We start from the raw sequence: 22564 nt of genomic DNA on the forward strand, positions 1-22564 counted from the left end.
ACCTGAATTTTTTCTAACTGAATATTGGAGCACCACACTCCAAGACACAAATTCCATTAGTCAACTTATGACATGCTGTCATAGTGACAGTAAATGCATGCTTTGGACGCTAGATAGGCACTGGGTTACCTGTGGTGGACTTTATTAAAGAATTGCACAGTGGCTGCATCGGAGCAAAACCTTTGTGTTATTATTACACATTACCACTGCACTTACTGTTTTGGCATCTCTACTAAGACTTTGATTTCATGGTATTTCCCTTTATTCTACAAATCCAAAATACTTCACACATCTTACTACTTGCACACATGGTCTTCCCTTTTATCGTTACCCAGAATACGACAGGGGGTACTAGTATTTCCTTTACACTAGTTTGTTCTCCTGAAATGTACCATACATTGTGTCCTTGGGGTTCAACTGGCATGTGCGCCCGCTTTGTGCACCCCCCTGGGTAGAACGGTATTACAGAAGAGGGTGCACATGCTTGTGTTTTAGCTTTTGTAATACTGATAACGCTGGCCCATTTGTAACGCCAGTGTTATCATGAGTTGGAGCTTCCTCATTTGCATGAGGGCATGGCCATGCAAATGAGTGAACCACTTTGGGCCAGATTTATGGGAAAATGATGGTGAGTGTCGCAGCGCCAAATTTGGCAGCGTCGCACACTGTAATTTCCCCAACACAGGGATGCGCCATATTAAATAGGATACAGCACATACCTGTGTTCCCACTGCACCAGCGCTGAATTTACTGCAGTGCGCCAACGCAGCAACCCTTGCACCATTGTGCAAGAATCTCTGCTTTGAGGGGGAAATTGCTTTTGTGCAGGAAGGGACACCTTCTTGCACAAAGACAGTGTTAAATAATGATTTGCTCTTTCTATGTGTGCTGCAGAATGCAGCACATGAAGAAAGAGCAAAAACGATGAGAAATGAAAGCATTTCTCCTCGTTGCGCCCTGCTAACGCCACCCCTGGGGCGGCATTAGATTTTGGCACTGCCTCAGGTTCACAAAAACTCATAAATCTGGGCCAAATGCAATAGGTGGTGCTGTGGCACACCCACAGCAGCAACCATTGCACGCCCCTTCCACGCAAAGTGCTGCATTTGAAGGGGCCATAGTTAAAGGTGACGTTAAGGCACAAAAAGTGGCTTAACGCCAACTTGTAAATATAGTGCAGTACACAGTGCCATCGAAGCGTCACTAAAAGTGATGCTCCGGTGGCGCTAGGGGCTCTTATATATGGCCTTTTGTCTCTGCACCAGCACTGTATTATGGACTCTGGCGCAGAGGCAAACATGCGTTTAGCAGATGCATTGAAAGTGCTTTACAAAACGGTGGTGCACTAAAAGTATGCCTCCTAAAGACAGGCCTCTGGAGGGGAGAAATCGAGTCCTATGAATGCCCCCCAAATATCTTCTTGTAGGTAGGTGCAGTGATGACACAGAAAAAGAAGGTCCGACATATATTCATACATATAGCATAATCAAACGTGTAACGTGGTGTGATTTTAGTAAAGAAAATAATGTACGAGGGAAAATTGTGCCCAACATTGTAAACAAGCTTTATTAATCATAAAGTATTGAAAATGTAGTAATCCGTCATAATTGCAAATGTATGCCATGATTTCCTGTTTGAAAACTGTTTTGCTTAGCTTAAATTTAGTAAAGGCTTTGGCCTAGTTGCCTGGTCTCAAATTCTAACTGTGTGGCCTTTTTTCCTTGAACTAATGAAACATATTCTTGCTTGAAGTTGTATTTTTCCAGTAGAGCTGACTAATACACTTATCTCCAAGGTTTCGTACTAGGCCGGTTTCATCCCCTTTGATACAAGGTCAGTCTGCAGGTGCGGACAATGAAGGTACAGATAGTAAAATAATTGGCAAACCATGATACAACTTGTGTTCCAAGGCTCCAAGGCTAATGCATGCATAAATGAGTTCTAGTAAAGGACAATTTTTATTGGACAATTTGAAGCCAACCTATGAACCCTCCAATGGAAAATCCTGCAGAATTTGGAATGTTTCTTACTTAAACCCAGTGGACAAAGAGAAGTCAGCCATTTTCCTCGATGCCAGTTTGAAGCTTGATGCCAGACTCCATTTTGGACGACACCCTGATGCCCTTTTCTCGATCTGAGAGAAAGAGACTTTAAGAATTCTCACCCTAGAGACTTTAACTTTGATTTGCCCCGTCTTGCCCATGCAGTAACTTTGCCCCATTCTCCTTGCCGCTGCAAGGGAGCTTGCCCTTAACTTTGCCCCCTTGAAACTTGCCCCATGCTGATCAACCGATACCTGAAGGACGAAGACTTTTTCTTGGATGCTGATTGTATTTGGTAAATATGAAAGGATAAATGTATTATGCATTGTTTTTTTCCTTTTAGGTACCAACTGCTATTTTGATAGGGTCCTAGCTAGAAGTTTTACAAATTTGTGTTGACTAAATTTGTTTTGCATGAAGTCCCACATGCCAATGCTAATTAGAGGTTAGTCGAGGTATTCATTCGATGCATCATGCTAAATTGAAATCTTGTCATGCTGACCAATGTACGAAATTAGTCAAATACAGTTAGTTATATTAGTGATTTGTATTGCGATAACTGAGTGCATTATAATCCAGATTTTGCGTAGATTGCGTTTCTTCCGCCGCTATGGACAACTTGCATAGTTTATATACATATATCATTTGGTTTTGAGACTTATATATATCGTGTTAGCTTTGTTAATATAGGGAAATAAATTCACTAACTTTTAATAAACTGGTGTGGTTATTCATGACTGAAAGGTCATGGTGTGCCGAATTACAAACTGTTATTGATTTCTGACGTGGTATATGGATCTATTAATTGAGTATTGATTACCGATTGCAATAGTTATTGATTATTGATCTGAGTGACTCGACTATTTGAGGATGAGGAGAGCCCGACTCGGTTAAAAGATCCACCGACCTCCAACGTGTCCAGGTAAAGGTAATTTATAAGGGCTGGACGCGTTGTCAGTAGATGGTAGCAGAGATTGATGGTTTTGCCCTTTGGGACCCCATCCGAACAATAGACAGAGTCAAGTTAGAATTTTCTTTGATAAAATAAGTTGGAGGAATGATGATGCCCTAAGTCCCCAATGACTTTCCCGGGATCTCGGAGCTTGCGAACGGAGGACATGGAGGTGTGAGAATGTTTTCGGCGTTTCTAGTGACGGTATGAGTGAAGTTAGGGTTTTGTGCTTCAACAGCTTATTGCCGCAGATTAATTGAGAAGTTTGCGAGGATTTGAGGGGGGGTTAAAAGATATTAGAGGAGTGTTGCTCTAAAAGCGTGAGAGTAGGGAAGTCGGCGAACTTCACGTGTGTGTAGCGCTTTGTGCAGAAAAATTGTCCACGTGGTTGTTGATGTTGAGACGGGCCCTGCGAGGTCAAGAGACTCCGGAGTATGTTGAAAAGTGTATGAGACCCTTGTTTAATGTTGTAATCTGGTCGGTTTAATAGGTTGATCGGGCGTGGTCAACAAACCGGTATGAATGTTGCGGAGTGAAAGAAAAACTTCGACTTTGAGATTTGACGAATTCTAAAGTGCACTAGGATAGTTCATTGATCAGTTGAGAGTAAAGTTTGCGGGTCAAATTTTGCTTGCGAAAGTGGGAAACCGAGAAAGATGGAATAACTGCCGAGGCTAGTGAAAAATCCCTAAGGTTTCTTAAGCGATTGTGTTACCCTTCCTGTAGTAAACCGACAGATTTGTTTTATTCTTTTGGTTAGTGCTCGCATTATATTGCAGAAATTAGTTTGAGAGTAAAGACGAGTGAAAGAGGACAAGCCGCAGGACTTTGTCAGCTGCAGTGTGTGAGTGTGACTTCACTAGGAGCTGCGCTGGGATAGGTCGATTGAAGAGAAGGGTCGCGCACGGATTGGACACAGTCCGCGAAACGCAACTGGTAGGGGAAAGGCAAGCGAAGAGTATTCCGGGAATTAAAGTCACTTATTGATTACACATTTTAAGAAAAATAAGAGACGGAAAGATACAAATTTTCAAAGCATTCAAGAGTGCCATGAGGGGAGATGTTTATATTAAAGCAAATGTAGGAGAAGAAACACCGCCTGAGGGTACACCAGCTTACATTGTCATTGAAGAAAAGGGTGTAGCACCATGTCTGGGGTTAAAACAATTGTGCAAATTAACGGAGAAACATGGAAGTGTAGCGTTCCCTATCCACGGGTCGTTTAATCTAAGGGTTTTAGAAAATCTGAGATTTGCGCTATACGACATGAAAGTACCCCCGAGACAAGCACAGTTTGAGGCACTAGCAATTTGGGAGCTGATAGCTAGAAACCAACAACAAAAGAAGTTCGAGACCAGAATAAGAAAGGTAGAAAAGACACTAGCGGATGCTAGATGGGACACCACACAAAAGGTTTGGAGATCAGATGTATTGCAGGGGATTAAATTGTTTCCAGCAATTATCGATGAAGGGGAAACGGAAGGAAGGAAAGCTACCTAGAAGACAAACAGGAGTCAGTCCAGAGATAGAGAGAGCAATAGAAACTCGAAAAGGGGAGATGAGTCAGACGGGGAGTTCATTATACAATTGCTGAATGATCGCCCACCACCATATGTGGAAAGCGAAAAAGGCCCAAGTACTAGTACTGCCCCTCCAGAACCAACACAGGGTAATGTAACACCAAATCTGAGAACATCTCAGAGGCCGAGCACCTCCGACATGCCTTTCTCACCACGAATACCACGGATTCAGAGAATATACCCAGATGTGCCGACATTGAAACCTGCCGATAACTATCAGCCACAGGTTCAAGGGCACTGTTGTGATGACCATAACTTGGGAATGACTTCTGATTCAATGGCGCAGGGAGGACAACACTATCAGAGACCGATATTGATTCAAGGGGAATCAACACAGTTCTCGATGCCCCAAAAGCAGACACAAGAAGTGCGAGTAATAGAAAGCCAGTTAGGTATGCCAGCAATGATGAACCACAATGTGGGGATTAACATGCCACAGAATTCGGGGAACGGACAGAACCCAGACGCGATATCTCTACCTATCACTGTAGGTCCACCGGTACCACTGTACATACAGGCAAATTCAAGCACAAGCGACCAGGGGTTAATGATACAGAATGGGACAGGGAGGAGATGCATAGAAACCACTCCAGAGACAACTCCGATAGCGGCACTGCCAAATGGATCTGGGTCCTTGTCGGAATTCAGTCCAATTCCAATTTGTGCTCCGTCAACTGTGGTAAGGTCACATCCACCACTATTAGTACCATTAACCTCACAGACTGAAACATTACAGAAACCATCAGTAGCAGTTGATGTAACTGCTACACTGATGGGACTGAACGCGCAACAGTTAACCCAATGGTTCAACAGCCTGAATTCCCCACAGAGTACATCCAGCGGGAAGGGAGAAGAATACCTGAATAAAATAAGGTTGGGTATGGAGGCAGATGAACTGGTAGAGGGAACAATGGGTTTGAAGAGATTAGAATCATAGACAGAGGAAGAACTTAGATACATGTGCCCTAGGATTACAAGTGAAGTAAGCAGCATACATAAGAAGTTACAAGAAATTGCAGACAGAAACGAGATCGATATAAGTAAGACTAAACACCTGAGCAGAAGTTACAGGTTAGACTTTGAGACAAAAGATTTTGAACACATGAGATCCGCAGGGATGAAAACACACCTTAAAGAGATGCTGCAGAGTGCACAGGTCTGGAGATGTTTAGACAAGTGGGAAAGCAGATGGGTCAAGAAAAAGGACAAAATGAAAGAAAGTACTCCAGAGCGGAATGAGAAAAAACAACAGAATGACGACCTGATAACTATGTTACCAATGAGAGAGACAGCAGGAGGAAAACTTGTACATGTACCGTGGCAAAGGTGCGATATTCAATCCTTTACGGATGACTTCCCCAAATTGAGAGAGAAGCCGATTGAGTGGTATCAACAGACAGATAGATTTGTGAAACTCGCGAAATGTCTTTGGGAAGACCTGAATACTTTATTTGAAATTGTGGTTCCGGCAGGTTTGTGGGAAGATTGTAAAAGGGCTGCAGGCTGGCCGACGAGTGAACCAGAGAGAGATAGGGACACAGGTGCGCCATCACCTACGGTAATGAGTTTGTACCACAAGGTGATTGAGCACTTGAAAACCAAGGTTGCGTCAAAATGTGGATTGGCAGAGGATTGACAGAACCGCCCAAGAGGTTAAAGAGTCTATACATGCGTATTATGAGAGGTTGTTGAAAGCCTTTAAGAATTACAGTGGCACAGAAACGATTGAGGCAAAGGACATGCTCCATTTCGTGTTCAGGTTTATGGAAGGTTTGAGACCCGAAATCAGTCAGATGATTAAAACGCATTTGATTTGTTGACAGTCAAAACCAATTGATGAGGTGTTGAATTATGCAAAATACTGTAGTGATGAGATTGAGACAAAGCAGAAAAGGTTGAAAGAAAAGGTGATGATGATGCAGCTTAGAGCAGCTCAGACAGGTTTACAAGGGTTGCAAGGTTTTCAGCAACAAATGCCGCAACAGCGGCAGCAGGGAAATGCTATGTTTCAGCCGCAGATGAGAGGCAGAGGCCGAGGAGGTTTTGTGAATAATGGTCCTGATTTGAATACCGTTATGATTCCGAATGGTATACAGGCAATGAAGAAGGTGATGCCATGTCACACGTGCGGAATCGTCGGGCATTGGAAACGGGAGTGCCCAATGATGGTGCAGGAAGGTGTAGGTCAGCAAAACAATGATGTCAATGTATTCCAGACTATGAGAGGACCGAAACTGAGAGGTCCAAACCCAAATTTCCAAAATAATATAAACCAGCTGCAGGGTTTACAACCCATGCAACCGCAACAGGTGCAAATGCCTCGTGTACAAATGACACAATTGCAGCCAATGCAACAGCAGTTTCCTATGGTACCTAATCAGCAAATGCAAATACCCATAGCACCAATGAATCAGCAGCAAGCAATGCTTCCTCAACAGGTCACGGGTCAGGGAATGAGTCAGAATGACACAGTACACCAATTCCCACTACACAGCGAGAATGGAATAAACAATGTATGGGAGAGTGAAAGTTCAGATGAGGAGGGAAATTGTGTGCTGGCAGCATCTTTGGAAGTTGATCAGAAGGGTCCGTATGTAGAGGGAAGAGTTATGGGTCATCGTGTTTCATTCTTGGTTGACACAGGAGCTACATGTTCCACTGTCAGGAGCATTGAAGTACCAAATTCACCACTTTCGGGGAGGACAGTTCAAGTATTGGGAGTAGCAAATAGGTACCTGACGAACCCAATCACAGATCCAGTACAAGTCAGAATTGGCAACTACCAAGGGTCACATAAATTCGTGGTGTGTGACTCAAGCCCGATATCACTGTTAGGGAGAGACCTATTGTGCAAATTGGGATGTTCAATTATGTGTTCGAACGATGGAATTAAAATTCAGAAGAGCAGTGATGGGGAAGAAGAGGACAGTGTAGGAGGGGACGAAGTGGAAACTGTCGATGAAGAGTATCCCCTGATTACCCTTTACCCAATGATCACTGAAGCAGATATTCCTGCTGAGTTACAGGAAACAGTCGGAAAAGAAGTGTGGGATATGACAGGAAAAGAGGTGGGATTAGTGAAAGGAGTGGAGCCAGTGAAAGTGACTGTAAAACCCAATGTAACCTTTCCCCAGACCCCACAGTACCATATGGCACAAGACACCCTCATAAAAGTTGCCCAACTTATTGATGAATTTGTAAAACAGGGAGTACTGAAAGAAGTATTGAGCAGTCCATGTAATTTGCCAATAATGGGACTAATAAAACCCAGTGGGAAGGTCCGAATTGTTCAGGATTTGAGGAAAATAAATGACATAATAATCAAATGTTGTCCCGTAGTACCGAATCCAGCTGTGATAATGTTTCAAGTTCCCTGCGATGCTTAGTGGTTCTCAGTCATCGACTTGTCGCAAGCATTCTTTTCTGTGCCTCTTCATGAGGACAGCCAATTTCTCTTTTGTTTCAAATTCCTAGACAGAGTCTACAGTTGGTGTCGAATCCCTCAAGGGTTTTTGGAATCACCATTGATTTTCAATCAGATTCTAAAGAAAGATTTGGAAGCGTTGGAGTTGCCATTCGAGTCAACCCTAGTACAGTACATTGATGATTTACTGATTGCGTCTAAGACAGAAAGTGACTGCACAGCCGACACCATTGCCCTATTGAACCATTTGGGAAGGAATGGACACAAGGTGTCCCCTTCAAAATTACAATTTTGCCAGAAGAAAGTGAAATATTTGGGTCACCAAATAGAGAAAGGGTCACGGAGAATAATGAAGGAAAGAATAACAAGTGTACTCCAAATGAGTCCCCCAAAGACGAGGAGGGAGGTGAGGAAGTTTTTGGGAATGGTGAGTTACTGTCGACAATGGATCCCCAACTTCTCAACTCTAGCAAAACCTTTACTGAAACTGACCCAGAAGGATGCGCTAGATGAAATAGAGCTGAAAGGAGATGAGATGGATGCTTTTATTGAATTGAAAGAGTGCATGTGCAGGGCTCCAGCTTTAGGTATGCCTGATTACACAAAGCCTTTCACATTGTTTTGTCATGAACGTGATGCATGTTCCTTGTCTGTCTTGACCCAAGCCCATGGTGGCGTAAACAGACCAGTAGCATATTTTTCAGCTACTTTGGATCCGGTCACAGCAGCACTGCCAGGGTGCTTGCGTGCCGTAGCCGCAGTTGGTATCAGCCTCACTCAGAGTGAAGGAATAGTGATGGGACACCCTTTAACAGTCATGGTCCCTCACTCAGTCGAGATACTTTTGACATGTTCCCGAAAACAGCACATGACTGGTGCTAGACTCACACGGTATGAAACAATAATTCTGGGATCACCTAACGTGCAGCTGAAGCGGTGCACTACGTTGAATCCAGAAACCTTGTTTCCCAGTGAAAATGCCGAAATTGAGAACGCTGAAGACATCGACCACGACTGTCTTCAGGTGACTGAATTTTGCACCAAACCAAGACCTGATATCAAAGATACCCGATTGGAAGAAAACGATCAAATTATTTTTGTTCATGTTTAAGAGATGCACTGGGAATATTGAAGGCAGGATACGCTGTATGTACGGTAACAGGTGTTCTGGAAGCATCTTGGCTTCAAGGAGTTTACTCTGCACAAGTAGCAGAATTGGTAGCCCTTACTAGAGCTTGCCAACTCTCTGCATTAATGAAGGTTACCATTTACACTGACAGCCAGTACGGATTCGGAATAGTGCATGATTTGGGGCAGTTGTGGTCACAGAGAGGCTTCATGACCTCTTCAGGATCACCAGTGAAAAATGGTGAAAGAATAAGAGAATTGTTACATGCCATCCAGTTACCAGGAGAGGTAGCAGTGGTAAAATGCAGTGCACACTCGAAGGGACAAGACTATGTTTCCCTGGGAAATGGATATGCGGATCAAGTCGCAAGGTTTTGCGCATTGAACTGTATATTGCTCAGGGATGAATGGAATTTGATAAGTGAACCAGAACTTGAACCAAGCGAAATCTTTGCTCTAAAGGTTGTAGATACAATGGACGAATTGAAATCCTTACAGAATGATGTCAGTGAGGATGAGAAACTCTCATGGACTAAATCACAATGTGTAAAGAGACTAGATGAATTGTGTGTTTCAAGTGAAGGGAAATTTGTTCTTTCAAACAGCCTTTTGACATAGATAGCCAGATTTTACCATGGACAAGCTCATCTTGGGAGGGATGCCATGATTAGATTGTTTAAAACTGATTGGTTTAACCCTAAATTCCGTCAAGTTGCTGAAGCAGTTTGCCATCGTTGCGTCATTTGCCAACAGATGAATGCAGGGAAGGGAACCGTAGTAAATTTGAGCCACATTGGAAGAGCAGGGGGTCCCTTCAGCAGGATGCAAATGGATGTCATTGAGATGCCTGTGCATGGAGGCTTGAAGTATGTGTTGGTGGTTGTGTGTATTTTTAGTCACTGGATCGAAGCATACCCTACACGCAGAAATGACAGCCTCACAGTTGCAAAACTACTCTTGAGAGAGCTAATACCACGTTTTGGATTCCCGATCTCTTTAGAATCAGATAGGGGAAGTCACTTCAATAACGAAGTGATAAAATTGCTTTGTGCAGCACTGAACATCGAGCAAAAGTTGCATTGTAGCTACCGCCCTGAAGCATCAGGTCTAGTGGAGCAAATGAATGGCACATTGAAATCAAGGATGGCGAAAATATGTGCATCAACAAACTTAAAATGGCCTGACGCATTGCCTTTGGTGTTAATGTCAATGAGAAACACCCCTGATAGAAAGACTGGACTGTCCCCACACGAAATTCTCATGGGGAGAGCTATGAGACTTCCAGCAGTTCCTGCAAATGCTCTTTTGAATATTACAGATGATATGGTGTTAGACTACTGCAAAGGTCTAGCTGATGTGGTTCGCTCTTTCTCTCACCAGGTGGAGGCAACAACCTTGCCACCGATCCAAGGTCCAGGACACGCCCTGAAAGCAGGTGACTGGGTTGTGATAAAGAAGCATGTGAGGAAGTTGTGTTTGGAACCCCGTTGGAAAGGACCTTTTCAAGTGATTCTGACTACTACCACCAATCTGTGAAGTGTGCGGGAGTTCCCAACTGGATTCACGCCAGTCACACAAAGAGGGTATTGTGTCCCACAGACGAGGAAGTTGAAGCGCTGAAGTTACCAGTACCTGATAACAAAGTGCCAAGCGCTGAGACAGAGCGGAAAAGAACTAGAAGCGAACTGGCAGAAATAGAGGAGGGAGAAATATTCTCTGAGGACGAAGCAACTGATTCAATTGGGGAAGACCAAGGAGGAGCCTCAGAAAGCGACGAAGCAGCTGAAGGTAACAAAGAGCCTGAAGCAGCTGAGGGTGACAAAGAGCCTGAAGCAGCTGAAAGTGACAAAGAGCCTGAAGAAAGTAGCGGTGACAAATGGCTCGAAACAGGTGAAGAAGCAGGAGAGCCTGATCAGAGGAGGGCTTTCCCAGAAGCAGACGATATAGGAAAAGAACAGGAGAACCTGATTGACTTCCCAGAGGGAGAAGACAAAACAGGACAGAGCGAAACTGTTCAAACTCCTTTGGAAGAGGTTGCAGGCCCATCAAGTGGACCCAGTGCAAAAAGAAGACAAAGCATATCACAAGTAAAACTAAGAATAAGGGAAACGTCGAACGACGGTGAAGGGCCGAAGGTGAAAGAGAAAAGAAAGGAAGTGTCTGTCGTAGTACCGGCACCAAGGGAAGAGAGGGACTTGGCCAAAGAGGAAAGTACCAGCGAGAAAGAATCAAAGAGAGATGCAAAATTGAAAAGAAAAAGGATACCAAGCAGAAGGTATTCCGGTCCGGAGTGGGCATACGTAGCCAGTAACAATTGGTCAGACGAATTCGTATCCCTCAGTCTCGAGAACGAAGAGGCAGAACTTCATTTTGGAAATAAAAACTTCATGGACTCTGTCGATTGAAGACATTGCTAACCTAATTGACTTTTCAACCGGCTAAGACATTGCTAACTTGATTGACTTTGAAACCGATTTTGAGACAACGCTGCTAACCAATAAGAGACTAAAGCTGCTAAAGAAAACTGTGTGAACATTGAACTCGTTCAGTTTTGTAAATATCTGCGAATCCGCTTTGATAAAGTGTCTTCAACTTTCTGATTCTATACAGATCATGACTAGTTTCACTACACAAGGGCATAAAATGAAGTGTTGTAAATACATGTGTAGAGGTCTAATAACCGCATGCGTACTAATCATTGTAGCGATAGTTCTTGGAATGCATGGAAAGAATGAGAATGAGACGAATGGTGCTTCTACTTCTAAACCTACTATCGTTACTGAACTAACAGCTCTGAAGAGACTCGAACAAGACGAGAGACACTTGCATGATAAAAAGGAACTTTCATCTAACGTTTTCTATCGCTTGTTGAGTGAGTATGTTGAGACCATGGATGCGAAAGATTGTTATGTGAGTACACAAATACCTACCTCAGTGGTGGAAGGGGTTACATATCACAGCATGCCTTTTACATATGGAATTACATGTAGTATCCAGATTTTATGATCAAAAAAACATTCATTATTTCTACACCAATTATGATGTTACTTTTGCATATGTCCCCATAATAGGGCACCTGAGTAAAATAGCTAGAGATTGGTATGCCAAATTAATGAGGGAATTCTTCGAGCCAATGTCACCTTTTCACACAGCTCACGCACATAGAGAGAACCTTACATGCTTGCTTTCACTAGTAGAAATAAATGTTTTAGACCGCACTGATGATAGGAGGAATGAAATGAAGGAGAAATTAGAGAGGGAATTACACAAAAGAACATCTGTAGATAATTATGCTTTTGCCGCAATAAAGACACAAGGAAAAATAGCTTTAGATACATTGCACGTAGGGAGATTTTGTATATATTGAGCTGAATCATATTATGACACAGTTTTTGTGGGAACGAGTGAATGCAAACATACGTATGCATTTAAACCTAAGTGGACGTTTATGCAGAATGGACAAGACCCAGTTATTCCTGGAATATATTATATTTGTGGACTCAACGCCTATTATCGTCTTCCTAAAGGATGGTATGGGAGATGTTATTTGGGAATAGTGTTCCCAAAGATTTACCAACTAGACGACTTAAAGAAATTTCCAAAGCTGTCCGAATCACATCATGTTCAGAAAAGAGAGACAGCTTCTGGCGTGGTAGGAGATATATTTGGAGCATTGATTCCTTCAGTAGGAGTCATATTGAATTCAATCAAAATACGAAAGTTGTCTACTATTGTGGATAACATGCTGACAAAGTTTTCAGGAGCTATAATCCTGATGGATGCTGAACTTGCTGCAGAAAGAGCCATGACTCTTCAAAATCGGCTTGCCTTAGACATTCTTTTAGCAAAGGATGGTGGTGTTTGCAAAATGCTTGGTACATGTCACTGCTGTACATACATACCAGTCAGCAGTGGAAAAATGTGAACGATGCTTACAAACTTAACCAAAGAAAGTGTAGATTTGAAGGAATTGAAAGAGCCCGGAGTTTGGGAGAAGGTTGGAAAAGGATTTGCTTCAGTGGGAAATTGGCTCAGCAACGTTTGGAACGGATTGTTACTAAAAATAGTAAAGGGAATATTAATAATATTAATTTGTTTATTAGGCTCTTGGGGAATATGGAAAGCTATTAAAATATTAAAAGCAAGGAACAAAAGGAAGAGAGAAGAGAAAATAGAGAACAAAATGGTGGAGATATATACTGTAGAGAAAAATCAAAAGGGACTAAAAGAAAGAGGGAATTGACTGAAGTGCCAAATTACTATACAGAATTTTAATGGAATAAAATTTGTGGGTAGATTTGATGTGATGACATAATTAGTCATCAAAGGAGGGATTCAAAAAGAAGGTCCGACATATATTCATACATATTGCATAATCAAACGTGTAACGTGGTGTGATTTTAGTAAAGAAAATAATGTACGAGGGAAAATTGTGCCCTCGGGGTAGTTCGCCAACATTGTAAATGAGCTTTATTAATCATGAAGTATTGAAAATGTAGTAATCCGTCATAATTGCAAAAGTATGCCATGATTTCCTGTTTGAAAACTGTTTTGCTTAGCTTAAATTTAGTAAAGGCTTTGGCCTAGTTGCCTGGTCTCAAATTCTAACTGCGTGGCCTTTTTTCCTTGAACTAATGAAACATATATTCTTGCTTGAAGTTGTATTTTTCCAGTAGAGCTGACTAATACACTTATCTCCAAGGTTTCGTACTAGGCCGGTTTCATCCCCTTTGATACAAGGTCAGTCTGCAGGTGCGGACAATGAAGGTACAGATAGTAAAATAATTGGCAAACCATGATACAACTTGTGTTCCAAGGCTCCAAGGCTAATGTATGCATAAATGAGTTCTAGTAAAGGACAATTTTTATTGGACAATTTGAAGCCAACCTATGAACCCTCCAATGGAAAATCCTGCAGAATTTGGAATGTTTCTTACTTAAACCCAGTGGACAAAGAGAAGTCAGCCATTTTCCTCAATGCCAGTTTGAAGCTTGATGCCAGACTCAATTTTGGACGACACCCTGATGCCCTTTTCTCTATCTGAGAGAAAGAGACTTTAAGAATTCTCACCCTAGAGACTTTAACTTTGATTTGCCCCGTCTTGCCCATGCAGTAACTTTGCCCCATTCTCCTTGCCGCTGCAAGGGAGCTTGCCCTTAACTTTGCCCCCTTGAAATTTGCCCCATGCTGATCAACCGATACCTGAAGGACGAAGACTTTTTCTTGGATGCTGATTGTATTTGGTAAATATGAAAGGATAAATGTATTATGCATTGTTTTTTTCCTTTTAGGTACCAACTGCTATTTTGATAGGGTCCTAGCTAGAAGTTTTACAAATTTGTGTTGACTAAATTCGTTTTGCATGAAGTCCCACATGCCAATGCTAATTAGAGGTTAGTCGAGGTATTCATTCGATGCATCATGCTAAATTGAAATCTTGTCATGCTGACCAATGTATGAAATTAGTCAAATACAGTTAGTTATATTAGTGATTTGTATTGCGATAACTGAGTGCATTATAATCCAGTTTTTTCGTAGATTGCGTTTCTTCCGCCGCTATGGACAGCTTGCAATGTTTATATACATATATCATTTGGTTTTGAGACTTATATATATCGTGTTAGCTTTGTTAATATAGGGAAATAAATTCACTAACTTTTAATAAACTGGTGTGGTTATTCATGACTGAAAGGTCATGGTGCGCCGAATTACAAACTGTTATTGATTTCTGACGTGGTATATGGATCTATTAATTGAGTATTGATTACCGATTGCAATAGTTATTGATTATTGATCTGAGTGACTCGACTATTTTAGGATGAGGAGAGCCCGACTCGGTTAAAAGATCCACCGACCTCCAACGTGTCCAGGTACAGGTAATTTATAAGGGCTGGACGCGTTATCAGCAGCCACTCAGTGCAATTTTCTGAAAGGGATCTCTCTACCCTCTTCAAAATGCAGGAGGCATGACACCTGCACTGTGAAACATGGAGTGGCTTTGAAGCAGCTGCTATGTATTTCACTTGAATGCACTGCCCTCAGGACAGCACTAGTTCACAGCTTTCCTGACAGCAGGAAATTCTTTGTAATATAGTGCACTGTCCCTGTTAGCGCCCAGTGTGCCATGGCGCAAACAGGGAAAGTACACCATGTACATGATATGGCCCCTGGTCTGAAGCATGGAGAATGGCTTGTATCATTTTGTTATGCAGCCAATAAGAAAATAACTCTATAAGACTCTCAGAAAGGACCCCTTTTTGTGTGGTCACCCGCATTTGTGCTGACTAGTATTAATGGTCTTTGATCTCTGCACACTGGGGCACTGCTGATCAGCCCCCAGTGTATCTGATCTAACTCAAAAACATTAGTAAAATAAGGCAAACTTCCAACTGGCTTGTTTAACCTGCCAATAATGCCATAGTATAAGATGCAGATCAATAGTACAAACACAAAGCAAACTAGTGCAATCCAAGCCTTTAAGAGGGCACTATAAGTGTTTGAGTGACACAAAGGAGTGTCAATCTTGCTTGCTGCTACAAAACAAGGACATGTTACTGTTGTCCTATTTAATGGTGATGAATTTCCCAGCATTGGAAGGATGGAAGCCTCTGGGTAAATTGCTGTGATCTGAACACTCAACCTTGCAACCACTCCCTGTATTGCTGCTGTGGTAACACACACTGAGCCATCTTGCCGGTTCAGTCATTAAAGCATTTGAATGGTGCCTATAACTTATGTGATCAACTATGTCGAATATGCCTTGTTGATGAGGCGTGCAGGTATAATAAATATTTGAGCTACTAGAGGTGTTCAGAATCACCTTGAAAAGAAGCATAAGTCCTCCTTGTTTAATAAGATGGTCCTTGACCTGCATAAGTCTTTCACTATGAGGCACATGTGATTAGCTGTGCCACTTTTCCATGCTGTATTGTTAATCAGCATGCTGACCTCTGATATACCCTAAGGCAGTGGTTCCCAACCTGTGATCTGGGGACCCCTGTGGGTCCATGAAGCCTTCTCATGGGGTCCGCGACTGCTTAGGAAATTATATAATATTAACAAATTAGGCCCCCAGCTTTCAGTAATGACTCATTTGGGGGGTCCCCAGATTCCAATAAAGCTTCAGTGGGGGTCTCCAGGTTCCAGTAATAATTAATTGGGGGTCCACAGAAGTCAAAAGGTTGGGAACCACTGCCCTAAGGGGTACAGGAGCAGAGGCTCGGTCTCTTAGCATGCCTGGTCAGTGCGAGAAAAGAAAACAAATATGAGTCGCTGGAGGAGCAGCAGAGATGCCACCAAGAGTGGTCAATCAGCATTAGAGTTGGGCAATGAATAAAAAATGAAAGAAATCAAGTGTGACTACATCATCAGACAAGTGGATGCCACACTGAAAAATAAGGTTGCTCAATTACTAAAATTCATATGTCAAAAGTCACAGATTTTGACAAAAGTGTGATAACTGACCATACTTTTCAGATGTAAAATAGTCTATCATGCATCCCAAGGAAGGTGGAAGGATACAACCAAACAGGCATAAGAAAGACGGTGAAACTAATAGATTACTGTGTGCTGATTCATGATGTGAATGTCTCAAGCAATGGTTGAAGGATCCTGACCCAAAGAAATTCCTGGCTTATGAAAGCCGACCCACAACCCGCCGTATATATATGTCATATATGTTTCTAAACGAAAACAAAAGGTCTTGGATTACCCCAGACTAAAAAAGAGTAGTTGTGTATAATTAGTTATGTGATCAAGGAGTAGATAATAATAGTTTATGTACTGCTTCATTGCGCGTGGTTAGCTGTTGCAAGGCACTGAACATAACAGGTGCTACTATTACGAAAAGTAATTTTTAGAGGGATGAAAAAATGTGTTACTTTGGCTGGGATTTGAACTCATGACCCAGAGTTGGAACCTGAGGTCAGCAGCAAAAGCATAATTTATTGAGCCATCTTGTTGGCTGTCAAAAGGCCTTTGGTCACCATTCAGTTTGCAAAGATGTTCCACTTGTAGTGCCCTACATGTTGAGTTGAAATTTGAGACTTTAGGAGGCAGAGTTTGATGACCTCAAAAATTCACAAATGCTGGAATCGTGACATGACTCGAACAGTAGTGCAGCAAAGATGCAATGGACACTGGTACAAACAAGTAAAATGCATACATGTCAACAGTCTTGAATCATGTTGAAGACTCCTGATCATTTAGGTAAAAAATGGCTTTATTTTTAGCTGTCTTCTACCTACAGTTGCCTATGCCTCAATTGTAGTCAATGGGAAAAATACATTAACCAGAATGTGTTTTCAAATTCTCCTACTTTACTGGTTTAAAATGTTGGCATGTATGAAAATGGTCCCTTTGACTGATGTTGGGGTAGCAAAATACAGGAATTATTTGGGTTCAATGAGCCCTTCAGGGCTCTGGGCAACAGTGCCGTGGCACCTTTTGCACCGATGATGGGTACACCCCCGAAATTAACAGCCTACAGGTATGGTACCAAAATATTGACTCTAAAATACCGACCTGAAACAACAGAGTGCCAGATATCAACGTATGCAATATCTTTAAGGTAAGTAAATTATAATAGTGAATTTACACTCTCCATGTAAGCTTATCTTGACGATATTGTTCAGTTCAATAATGTTTGTGGTGAATATTTTGACATACAACTCAATATAAGCCTTGGGTGTCGGCCCTTGTGCATGTCTGAACTACTTTAAATGATCATTTATGAAAAAGCATGCCGAAGTTGAATTGGGTTTCGTAGTGCCACATCCATATTGTGGAACATATCTCTTCTGGAAAACTTTACTTCAATATTTTTCATTTGTGACTAACTGAAAGAACAATGTAATTGGGAAGATGTAAACAGAAACCAGATGCTCCGTTTCATAACAAATATTAATTTTCTCCTAAACTTTAACCCTATTGGTGCTGCCATCTGCCACATGATGACAGCCGCACTCACTCCCCAGTGCAGGTGGGGACGCTCATTAAGGCCCCTCTGAGAGCCCTTTATTGTTTTTTTCATCAGACTGCTCAAGAAGAGCTTCCCAAGCAGCCTGATTGGTTTTTTGTTACTTCAATGATGATCGGCATGCAGAGCGGCCTCACGTCATTGCAGTAAAAGTGAAAGTAAAAAGAGCCAATGGCCTTGTTTTTCTTTCACTGAATCAGCAATGGCCGGGCAATACCAGCCCCCCGAGCACTGATTCAAATGGAAGAATCTCCTCTTTTCAGTGGTACCTTGTCCCAGTGGCTCCCTGCTTGGGAGCCACAAAGTTTCTACCACGCAGCATTCCCCAAGTGTCCCGATAAAAATGGTACCTCACTTGTGTGGATAGGCCTAGTGCCTGCCACAGGAAAGGCCATAAAGTGCTACATTGAAAAATCAGCAGTAGGGTTAGCTGAAGGATTTGGGGCCGTGCTTGGCCGCTGCCAATAGAAACCTACCACCCACATACATTTAATGAAAAGTAGACAACCGGGGAATTCCAGGATGGGGTGCCTTGCATGAATCCCATGAGGTTTTCTTATCCACAGTGCCCTGCAAACCTCAAACTTCGCCTAAAATCACACATTTTCCCTACATTTATGTGATGGAAACTTCTGGAATCTGAAGGAATGCGCAAAATTCCTAACGTTCAGCATTGCTCCACTTGTGCCGATAAAAATGTTGGGCCACTTGTGTGGTTGGGCCTAGTGCTCTTGACAGGAATGGGTCAAACCGGGGTCAATAGGAATCGCCATGCAAGTGCTCCCATTGATTTTGGTTTGATCCGTTCCTGTCGTGGGCACTAAGCTCAGCCAGACATGTGAGGCAGTGTTTTTATCGGCACAGGAGAGGTAATGCTGAGTGGTAGGAATTTTGTGGATTCCTGATGATTTCAGAAGTTTCCATAACAGAAATTTAAGGAAAATGTGCTATTTCCAGCACAGTTTGAGGTTTACATGGCATTGTGGGTAAACAATCCTTATGGGATCCACACAAAGCATGCCACCCTCGACTCTCCTAATTGTCTAGTTTTAAAAAATGGGCAACTTTTCCAGGTTTTCTTTGGTGCTTCCTGAGTTAGGTCCAAAACTCCACATTAATCTACTTTGCAAAAAGCTTTTCTGCTTTGAGTAGAGAAATGTGATGTATTCATGTTGCGTGTTGGGTCATTTCCTGTTGCAGGCAATAGGCCTACCCACACAAGTGAGGCACTATTTCTATCAGAAGACATGTGGGAGCATACAATAGTAAGATATTTGTTATTACTTATTGGATTTCACTTCATTTGTGCCTTCCAGAGGTAAGCCAACGTGTAAGAAAGAAGACATTTTGAAAAATGCTCTCTAAATCATATGCTAGTACTGGAACCCAAAAATTTAGATAAGTACAAATAAGAACTGCTCTTAAACTCCATATCTTGTACCCATTCCAGAAATACATAGGTTTTCTTGATACCTATTTTTCACTTTACATATTTCACCATATGAATTGGTCTATACTCTACACAATGAAAAACCATTGTACAGGGCAGCTCAGTTGTTGGCTCTGGGTACCTTGAGTTCTTGCAAAACCTACAAACCCTACGTTTTGCCACACAACCAGAAGGGCCAAGAAAACATAACGGTATATTGCTTTTGTTAATCAGCCATTGTGACAAAAAGTTATAGATGAAAACATTGTCACAAATGGCCATTTTTCCTGCTCATTTTCACAATTTCTCTATTTCAACAGTTAGTCTCTTTGGGAAAACCTTGAGGGATCTACACATATAACCCTTTGCAAAACTTGGAAATTTACTTTTCAGAAATCTATTGCTTTTTTGGATCACCCATATGTTCCAAACTGGTTTCCACCACAAACTGAAAATAGATTAAGAACACAAAAATAATAAAAATGGTCTACCACTTTGAAAACTGTGGAAATAAATGTGTTTTTTATTCAGCTCCGCATGTTCCTGAAAACTGGCTGGATGGTGACTTTAGCACAGCAAACCGTTCCTTGATAGCATTTTTACTAAAAAAAGAAAATAGGCATCTTTATCCAGGGCTCTTTTTTCCTATTTTTCCCCAAAAATTCAAAATACAGCTATATTTTGCCTATTTTCTCTGTCTCCTCCAGTGGAATCCACAAACCCTGGGTACTTTTAGAATCCCCAGGATGCTGTAAATGAATATGGCATGGATACCTTATGTGGAAAAAAAGTTATGGATCCCTAAGTGTGAGCTACCTCAAATAGCCAAAAAAGGGATCAGCACTGGGGCGGGGAGGGGGGTAAAGGGATGCTTAGGGGTGGGTCAGGGGATAGACAAAGAAGCTAAGGGGTTACTATAACTAATACCCATTTATGTAATGCTGTGATAGGCCTTTGACAATTTGTTATCCAATTTACAGGTATGTACAACAACTTGACTGACATTTGTCAGCTGAATGGGACCAGCAAGGTGATGAATAATTCCAGGTGCAGCAATCAGTCAGTAAAGGGCCCTACGCACTCCATATACTTCTTTTTCATTGGCCAGTTTCTCCTCGGAGTGGGTGGAGTCCCTATTCAGCCATTTGGTATTTCATACATTGATGATTTTGCCGCCAAAAGGAACTCACCGCTTTACTTAGGTAAGTTGTCCATATTGAAGGTACCCATAATTTTAACCCTTGCCTGAAGTGTCTCTGTTTTGTCTCCCATTGTGCACAACATTAACAGTCTCCTTACATACAGGCATTCATCTTATACATATTTTCCTATTTTATGGAAATTGCCTTTCACTTTGACGGTCTTATCCAGTCACCCTCTTTTTTAATATGAAACATTGAGGTGTGGCTCCACAAATTCTTGTGCAGGATTGTAAAATTAGTAGGCTGAGTGTGTTTTTACTGCTAAAATGTCTCCAAATGTGCAAGTCCTTGGATGCAGGAAGAGGTCATGAAGAGCCACAACTTTAAATCAGTATGCAAGAGCCAGGCATGTGACTGGTCGTGCAATGTTAAGTCTATGTGGGTCATTATGACCCCGGTGATCGGTAGAAATATGGCTGTAAGTACCGCCAACAGGCTGGCGGTACGTTCCACCATATTATGACATTGACTTGTAGGCAGATTTCTCTGTGAATCACAATTAGGAAATCAGTTTTCCTAATGAAAGAAACTTTTTTGAGTTACATCTGTGATTTCTTCTGGGTCGCAAAAAGATCTACCTCATGCATATTTATGGGTTGGTTGCAAATTGTAACCCATTATGAATGATAACTGTGACAGGGATGGTGGCTTGCTGGGGTCAGCAGACCACCATGTCTGTGATTACTTTTTAATAAAGCAAACGATAAAAATAAAAAAAAATGCAGTCCATTTTCGTTATAGGACAAAGGGATGTGTTTAAAGAAAGAAAATTAAACTTTGAAGTTTCATTTTTAAAAGCCACCTCCTAAAAAATATTTGTTTCCCATTCTCAAAGGGGAACGGGTCCCTGGGGGATGCATTCACAATTGCGAATGGGTTACCGCCTCCTTTAAGGAGTCAGGTTTTGCTACCGAATTATCGGTCGCAAAACATTCATACAGTCCATTCAGATTCGGGATTTGGAAGGATCGCCCTAAACACGCCCCTTCCAAAAACCAAATCGCAAACACAAATTGCGATTCAGTAACATGTAATAAAATCGCAATGTGTACCTTGTAAATTGTTTAAAGCGTTTTTGTGGGTGGAAATGGCACGATCGCCCATTTCTGACTACAAAAATGGTTTGTACATATGGCCCTATGTGATTTGCCCAGAATCACAGGATGTAACGCAGACACTGACACCGAGTACCAAAGTCACCAGCTCTTTTTCTGCAGAGTTTAAACAGAATTGTGATACAAGATTTTTTGTTTTCAGAATAATAGCCTCCTGTGGTCTAAGATTTTTTGTGGACTTAACTCAGAATAATCGCCTCCTGTGATAAACCACACCCACTCTTCGTCTATTGTTTCATAAGCGGGGTGCCTAATTATGCGTTGACTATATGACTTTCGAGCACTTGTTGAATGTTTCCTTTCAAAGCTTCACTATTGTTCTTGACAAAAATTGAGTGATATTGGCACATCACCTCCTTTTATTTAAAACATTTTGTTCAAAATAGATACCAACTTGTTCACGAGCAGGACACCTCTCTTTTCTGTGACCATTAAAGAGAGCATTAAATCTAACCCAAAGCTGCAAGTCCCACTTAAGGTCGGCACCACACATATAAATAATCAATTGAAAATGTATTCCTGTCGCCTCTGCGTCTTGTGGCACATAAAGTATCCTACTACGAAGAATGATATAGCGCTAAATGTATGCACTAGGTAGAAACATACTTTTGTCCGGATGGATAATAAGCACATCTCTGTACGTCTGTTGCAGATTTCACTGTATGCATTCTCTGTATACAAATGGATTGTCACCAGTGTCACCCATCACAGAAG

The 22564-nt window shown here is 41.8% G+C and overlaps 1 protein-coding gene across 1 annotated transcript in view; it reads left to right on the forward strand.

Moving 5' to 3' along the window:
- LOC138249740 (solute carrier organic anion transporter family member 2B1-like) overlaps positions 1 to 22564 on the forward strand; it is a 464484-nt gene that overhangs the window by 218229 nt on the left and 223691 nt on the right. Inside the window, exon 5 of the mRNA XM_069203799.1 lies at positions 20514 to 20735. Coding sequence (XP_069059900.1) covers positions 20514 to 20735 — 222 coding nt within the window. The remainder of the gene's footprint in view (positions 1 to 20513; positions 20736 to 22564) is intronic.

Source organism: Pleurodeles waltl, chromosome 8 (assembly GCF_031143425.1).
Source record: "Pleurodeles waltl isolate 20211129_DDA chromosome 8, aPleWal1.hap1.20221129, whole genome shotgun sequence".
NCBI lineage: Eukaryota > Metazoa > Chordata > Amphibia > Caudata > Salamandridae > Pleurodeles > Pleurodeles waltl.